General features: G+C 30.6%; 1 protein-coding gene across 1 annotated transcript; it reads right to left on the reverse strand.

Moving 5' to 3' along the window:
- Positions 1–298: 298 nt before the first annotated feature.
- LOC140057184 (lachesin-like) lies at positions 299–7302 on the reverse strand. Its single transcript, XM_072102740.1, has 7 exons — positions 7224–7302; positions 4158–4267; positions 3219–3351; positions 2587–2907; positions 753–1055; positions 474–641; positions 299–318 (listed from the first exon to the last, which is right to left on the reverse strand). Exons 3-7 carry the CDS (start codon positions 3325–3327, stop codon positions 299–301), a joined length of 921 nt encoding a protein of 306 aa, XP_071958841.1. The 5' UTR covers positions 3328–3351; positions 4158–4267; positions 7224–7302.
- Positions 7303–8802: the final 1500 nt, after the last annotated feature.

Genomic DNA, 8802 nt, shown 5'->3' on the forward strand with positions numbered 1-8802 from the left:
AAACGCAGATACTATCTAATTAAAGTTTATCTGTGCTTTCAATTATTATAAGTTTCAAGAAAGTTAATATTTCATAAAAATTTAAAAGTACTTACATAGATATATCGGGTTATTATAAACGTAGGAACAGAGCAAAGAATTGCAGTTATTGCTATAGTTATCAATATACTAATTGCATACGAACAACCACCTATAAATGTCAATGTAAAATTTTGAAATAATGTTATCTAACAAAACAATGTTATACTACAGAAACAATTACAAACGAAGTCACACAATTTCATACATGCAACGTGCATCAACGTGCACAATATTCATCTAAAGTAATTTAATATTAAATTAAAACATTATTCTTCAACGAAGCAAGTGGGAGTTAGAGTTTGTCATATTGTTATTACTTTCGTCGTGGTCGTCGGCGTGTTGTCATTAACAAAGAAATTACACTCGATAGGGTGTGTTGTAATTAAAATTACCTGCTGTGTTTTTTTCATTTTCTGCATAAAATGTAAAACTTGTTTGACATATTTTATTAGTTCCTAAAGATGATGAATTTTGTATTATCAGTACTGCTGGCGGTTTCGGATAGTCCTCTGCTGTACATGTTACAAGATCATCTTCAGGTTTAAATGTTACAATGATATCTAAACAAAACGAGTAATATAACCTTGAGTACTGTTAATATTCTTTATTCTTTATTTAGGGTCCCAAAAATATATTATTGAATTATTGTATATTTTATGAACTTTATATACCATATATATACAACTGTCTTCCTTCACTTGTTTTAGCATCATCTCCTTTAAACTGATCACTTTCTGCTTTACATGTATATCTGCCACCATCTTCTTCAGTAGCTGATTTAATCTTAAGAACTGACTCTGTACTGTTATTTGCAATATCATATCTAGAAGGGTTGTTGGTGTTGACTGTATGTCCATCTTTATACCAAGTAATGTAAGGAATAGGATCACCATCATGTTTAATACAGGTAAAGGTCACTGATTGACATTCATTGATGACATTTGCTGACGCAGAAAGAAGTGGTTGATCCAAGTCTGAGAAAAATTTAATAAAGTATCCATGTTACAAACTTGTTCTAAATGTTTGTAACAATATACTTACTTATTTGTTTCTAGTTTTACATATCTTCGATCTTACTCTTTACATACAATATATACCGTAATTTTAGAAATAAATACATGTATCTATATGATAATTTGGGTTTGTTATTGTAAAACTCGTTAGTGGGTGAATGGATGACGCCCTATAAATATCACAATGTGTATTAGATGTAGTTCCATGTAAACCTTTTGATTTCGTTTTTAAAGCGGTTTTAATTTTTCTATAAAATACATTTTACAAAATACAAATTAATGAATGAGCTCACGCTATTCCACCTGGTATAGTACATTCTTCCGGCAAGAGAGACACGTTCGACAATCATTCAACGTTCAGTCCGTAAGTACCACCATTGTTCAATGCTTATTTCTGATATCACAATTAACCCTACCCCTCCCCACCTCCTGTTTTATGTGTAACACTTTAAATAAGATTCATGCACGGTTTTATTAGGTTATAGAATTGTAATGTAGGCCTACTATAGGTAGTAGAAACTCTCGTTACAAGTTACATCGGCACGCCTTCTCCCCCTAATTGAATTTTGTGCCAATTTCTGATATACAACAAATCCGCAACGCTTGTTTAATGTTACAAACGATAGACCTAGATTCGCGTAGGCCTACTGTATTAATATTAGGCTTTTGGGTAACAAATGTCAGCACCCAAATCCAAGTATTCGAGTCATGTGAAAGTTACTGGTACTGGTAGCGAATTGTGTACATATTTCTTTAAGGTACACTTTTTATAACAACATTCATGTACTGCATACAGTATTCTTACTTTTACAACAGAAGCCATGGCCTAGGCTCAATCAGACACGATTGTCATTGCATCCAAATCCACTTTCAATTTGGGTAATTATACTGGCACTTCACCATATTCAACTTTGTGCATATTTTAAAAATATATATAACCCGCCTCATTTGTGTGTAACAATTTATTAACATTCATGTACAATAAAAGTATAAATATATAAATTATGTACTAAATTGTGTATTTTTTTCTATCATTAATCAGACAGAAATGACAAACGAAAATCAAGCTAGAATTGATAAGGCAATAAAGGATTTCGGAAATGTGTCGAGATACAACAACATGTACTAAACAAAATCTCATATAACCAAGAAAAAATGTTCCCTTTTTAAAACTCTTTATACTCTCTCCAATCCAATGATTCCTCTTAACTGATTGAAACATTGTAGGCCTAGATTCAGTACTGAATTACTTATAATAAATAATAAGTATATGTAGTTGGCATATTTGATTTGTGTTAATAAAAAACCATCATTATGTTTTTCATTGTACAATAATAATAAAAATACTGTATATATAATATATATATTTTTTTAATGTATATATTTATATGTAAAGAATTGATTATATTCTACTAAATTTATAATATAATAAGGATTGAGGGAGATACTCGTTGTGCATTATTCATATAAAGGAAGTTATGTGTTAACTTACAATATACAGTTAGTATAGATGGATTTGATCTTTTAATTTCACCATCTATTGTTTGTATCTCGCACTGAAATGTTCGTTGAGAATCATCTCTGATTGGTAGTGACATCACTAAGTCTGCTTTCCCAGGTTTTATGTTTAATTTAAAACGCCCATTTACTAGCTTCTTATCATTCACAAGGTTATATGTAGATCCATCTTCATCTAATGCATCCCATTGCATTGCAGCAGGTGTAGGAGTAACTCTTGAATGATTACAACTTAATACCACTTTAGTATCACCTTCTTTGGCTTCCTGGTTAGATGTCAGTTGACCATGTGATTCTAACAAAATAAATTGTGTTTATTATTGTTTTGGTCCGTTTATGCGAACTACAAACATACCACGATGGTATCATTTTAAGTTGAAATTCATTCTCATTCATTCGTTCGTTCTTGTCGTCTCACATTATAAGTGGTCAACGTAATGAAGATAACGTTTTCTGGCATATGCACAACTTTACCTACCAGTTTGTCATGGTTAAAATTAATTAATTACAATTAATAAATAGGCATATCAATACATTAATTAATTAATTACAATTAATAAATAGGCATATCAATACATTTAGCGTTTTATACTATAATTAATTTACCGTCAAATGAATGTATAACAATTAGCAGCGTCAACCATAATGTCATCTGAAAAAAATGACGATCTGAAAATCTGAAACGATGTCTACCCTCTTTTACCGCTGCCGTCATCTTTTTCTTATGCCGACAACATCACTGTGAAATTCAAATTGTCTTTATTAATCCTTTGGAAAATTCATTTATTATATATATTTCGACAACTAGGCGTAAGTTGAGTGGCCCAACCGAATTTGAACCACTCCTTCCAACCTTTTACTTAACACCCTCCTCATCTATTCTGTTTCCCAACTGAGCTCTTAAAAGCCCCCGCTAAACGTTATTTTTTCAAATTGGCTGCTTTGCCTACCAAACTTCCACCAATGCCGTTCCTGATAATATCAGTTGTATATTGTCAGAACTCAGCACGGAGGTGGTCTACGAAATACGCGATTTTCTACTAAAGGTAATTAGGACAATTAAATTATTTTGTTCCTCGACCTTTCTTTCAATTTTTAAACAATGTTATAGTTAGAAAGCGCCTACGTTATACTTTAACAAAATTCCCAATTACATAATATGTTATGTTGATATGTATAAACTCTTTTAAATTAAACTTCAACTCAAACGATTTATTGCTAGTAGATAGGCCTAAATAAGTTTTTTTTTACCATTTTAACGATTTTATTTTATTTTTTATTTGAACAATATTTAATTTATACACTTAACTTGTTCTGAATATTTCATATTTTATGTGTTTGTATTTATATGTTTTATGGAGGGTCCTTAATGATCAATTCCTTTACTAGAACTGGATAGGCTACCCTCATTAAAGATGGTAATAGATAAGTAAATTCAAATAATGAAAGGACGTGTGTGTAATAGTAATAATAAAAGAAATAGGCTAAACGAGACGAATGATGGCTTACATACCCTTTATAAAATAAGAATAAAAAACAACTTACATTCTTGGTCTAGGCGCAACCTATGTCTATAGCTATCATCAATTGCTTTATTATTCAACAGAGACTAACTTGATGTCGATCAGCTTTTCGGTGAAAACAAGTGGAAATTACTGAAATTTATAGAGGGCAGCAACCAAAAGTATGATCATTATTTGAGAGGTATATTCAAAGATAGTGTATTAGTCCATGGGATTTAGCTAAAAAATGACCATTTTCTCACACAAATTGCAAGAAAAGGTTTTTTTGATGAAATGTGTTCTTTAGACCCTACTGAACACATTTATCAACGTTAGGACATTTTTCGACAACGGGAAGTAGCCTAATTTGCATAATTAAAAATGGCCGCCATTTTTAATAACGTACTCTGTATCTTGGAAACCGCTAGTCACAGATACTTAATTATGGTGTCAAAATCGTTAAAATATATGTTTTTATATTCACTTTATTGAAAAAGTTTGTCCAAAAATGAATGGAAATGCTATTTCTAACATTATTGACCTTTGACCTTGAATTCTCATATCTCAGCAACCACTAATCGGAGATATACAAATTAGGGCTTAAATTGTTCAGAAACTACACATTTATATCCAGTCTAATGGCATGTTTTTGCAAAAAATGGCGGATTCTAACATTATTGACCTTTGACCTTGATTTATCATATCTCAGCAACCACTAATCGGAGATATACAACTTAGGGCTTAAATTGTTCAGAAACTACACATTTATATCCAGTCTAATGGCATGTTTTTGCAAAAAATGGCCGATTCTAACATTATTGACCTTTGAACTTTACACTACATAAAATCGCATAACTTTGAAAATATTGTACATATGAAATTATTTTTAGTGTCAAATTGTTCAGAACATACATGTTTCTATAGAGTCCAATGACACATTATGTCCAATAATGGCCTATTGTATGGTTATTAACATTTGAACTATATTTGAAAAGGATTTAAACCCGGAATCTTCTTCATGTGGACATCCATTAGAACATGCGATTTGGCACAAAATGTAAGAGTTGCAACGTTGACTTATTATGTTTAGTTTAAAGTAGGCCATTGGTACATTAAATTTATAAACTATTGCATTCATCCATAAACTGCCTACAAGTTTACACGTTTGTTTATTTTATTTCTTATCGTCTTCGCAGCTGAAGCTGAATTACAAGATATTTATATTAAAAGCATTAAAATTGATGGTTAAAAATGCTAAAAATTAAACCACATAGAAACATGGTACATACACAATACATTCACGTAAAAAAAGTACAAAAACAAATTATAAAAGGTTAAAAACTATACACCACTAGTAGTCATACTGTATATGGTTATTGAAATAATAAATAAATTCCATAAGAAACTGAGGTTTTTACTGTATACGGCGAAAATATTGCAAGTGGTGGTCAGCCTAATTATGAGTCTCGATAGCCAATTTAAACTAAACTAAATATGTTGCATTAATATCGATCTTTTAGAATTCCAGTTGTCAACAATGCGTCTAGTAGTAGAAAAGGCCTTCTTAATAAGACTATGTTTCAACCTAAAAGAATGCCCTCAAGAGTAAATATAAACTAGGGAGTTGTTATTAGACAACTCCCTGTATAAACTAAATAATCTTTAGAAATTTGTTTGTTGAATATGCCATTTAATGCCAATTTAATTTGATCGAAAAATAAATTACTAATTTGAAAAAAACTTTAATAAACCTGCAAAATGACATGGCCTATTTAAAGTATGTACAATATATCATTAAAAAAACGACATCTTTGTTGGCTCTGTTAATAGTGTGAACACCAACTTTCTCCTGAGTAAGATGTAAGACCTAATTTAAAATTTATTAATAATCCAAACCTATAATGTATGTATACATAGTCTAATATTTTTTTTTAAAGTGAATATTTTCAGTAACTAAATTAAATCAACTGGTTACATGCACTTTAAATTACCACCATATTCTAAACAACAAGTACGGTAGTGCCAAATCACATGTTCCAATGAATGCCTACATGAAGAAGATTCCGGGTTTAAATCCTTTTCAAATATAGTTCAAATGTTAATACCATACAATAGGCCATTATTGGACAAAATGTGTCATTGGACTCTATAGAAACATGTATGTTCTGAACAATTTGACACTAAAAATCATTTCATATGTACAATATTTTCAAAGTTATGCGATTTTATGTAGTGTAAAGTTCAAAGGTCAATAATGTTAGAATCGGCTATTTTTTGCAAAAACATGCCATTAGACTAAATATAAATGTGTTGTTTCTGAACATTTTGAGCCATATTTTGTGTCTCTCCTATTAGTGGTTGCTAAGATATGATAACTCAAGGTCAAAGGTCAATAATGTTAGAAATCCGCCATTTTTTGCAAAAACATGCCATTAGACTGGATATAAATGTGTAGTTTTTGAACAATTTAAGCCCTAATTTGTATATCTCCGATTAGTGGTTGCTGAGATATGAGAATTCAAGGTCAAAGGTCAATAATGTTAGAAATAGCATTTCCATTCATTTTTGGACAAACTTTTTCATTAAAGTGAATATAAATACATATATTATTCTAACGATTTTAACACCATAATTAAGTATCTGTGACTAGCGGTTTCCAAGATACATAGTACGTTATTAAAAATGGCCGCCATTTTTAATTATGCAAATTAGGCTACTTCCCGTTGTCGAAAAATGTCCTAACGTTGATAAATGTCTTCAGTAGGGTCTAAAGAACACATTTCATCAAAAAAACATTTTCTTGCAATTTGTGTGAGTTAAAAGTCTAAATCCCATGGACTATATTCAAAGCGTCATTTCGATGACACCGCCGCCACACCCCTTAGTTACGCTTCCCCCTCCCTGCACACAGCATTGTTTGTATGATTCAACAATGTCAGAAAGAATGTGAAAAAGGCATCTGCTAGCTAGGATATTATGGCAGTAATTGGTAGTAGTAGGAGGCAGCCTTGGTCTAGGTATAAAGTGAGTGGATTATTGAACATCATCATCATTTTATCTTTTTAGGGTGCTAGTAGGCCACTGCACTTTCGCAATCTCTCGAGCTTACCCATTTAAAAACAGGATCTCCTAAAAACATTCTGCGCGACGGCGGTGATGATGAGAGGCGACCATGCAGAACCTCTGTTTGATAGTAGGCCTAGTCTAGAATAGGCCTTCTACTAGTACTAGGGCTAGGCTTAGCTACGTACTAGCTAGGCTAATAGAGGGTGTGTGACCGAAACGGCCGCCGACTGCAACGGCCGCCAACATTTTCTATGGGACGCCAATACCGCCTGGCCTATACTGACTGTATGACCGGTTGGGCCGCTGACAGGTTGAGCCGCCGCTAGTTTCTATGAAACGCCCAACGCGTCTTTTACTATATGTTATGATTCAGATACAAACGTGCAAAAAAGTAACGTATAACATTTGGCGCCTAACATTTTATTGTTTTTCAAGGTTTTAACAGTTAATCTAATACAATCTAAATGTATAATTACATACTGTAGGCCTACTTCATTTTGTTGTTTTTATCAAAGTAAAGTATACAGGTTTATTGTTTTTACCAGTTAATCTAATACAATAAAATATATAAAATTATATAATTAATGTACAATTTCGTTTTTTTATCATAGCAAAGTATAGTATACAATTTACAAAAAGGTTCAAATAGTTAATCTACAATCAAATACATAACTACTTAACCTACAATTGTGTTGTTTTTATCATAGAATAATATAAATTTATTATAAATACTGTAATGATATATTATTTTTCACAATTTCTTATTTTCTAGCTACAGTACTTTAATCATACATACAAGTTTACACAGATACACAAGTTCAAGACCTGAAGATTTTTTGTGGTATCGGTGGTACTTTAACATGTTCCAACATTTCAATTTACAAAAGAATTGCTTTACCTGATTAGGGAACCCTAACCCTATATTGTATTTTATATATAAACATTATTTCAATTTTATTTCCACAATATAATAAAATACATAGATAAATGCAATGAAGTGATTATGTGGGGGAGAGTCATATAACAACTTTAAGTTTGACCCACCCCGAAATATAACATTGAATACGAAAAAGAAAAAAAATATACATAAACTAATAATAAATAAAAGAAAACAAAACTACAATTTCTATTTAAACCATATTATCCGATCTTAACTGGTCTTATAGCATTTATATATTTAACGTTCATCATATCTTAAAAGTAAATAGTTCTTGTATACTAATTTAAATCTAAACATATTATTATGTACTTATTAGGTGTTTTCAACAATATTACGATTTTAATAAAAAATAATTAGCACCAATTAGCCTAAGAAACCTAACTAAACATAACCAAATATATTTATTTTTTACCGTATAAAATGTTAATACGTAATATTTATTGTTTTCCGAGAACAATTTATAAAATATATGAATGAAAATAAATATATATAGGCCCTATATAAATTATCTATTATCTTATTTACAGAATTAAAATTAAATTTAATATTTATAAATATAATGAAACAATCACGATTTTTAATCTCGTTATTTAATTTTGGTTACACAGTATTATTTTTTTTTAAATATCTCTGTACTATACTGTATATACCGTAGTACAGTGATTTTTTTAAATTTATGTGA

Source organism: Antedon mediterranea, chromosome 8 (genome assembly GCF_964355755.1).
Source record: "Antedon mediterranea chromosome 8, ecAntMedi1.1, whole genome shotgun sequence".
In the NCBI taxonomy this organism is placed as follows: domain Eukaryota; kingdom Metazoa; phylum Echinodermata; class Crinoidea; order Comatulida; family Antedonidae; genus Antedon; species Antedon mediterranea.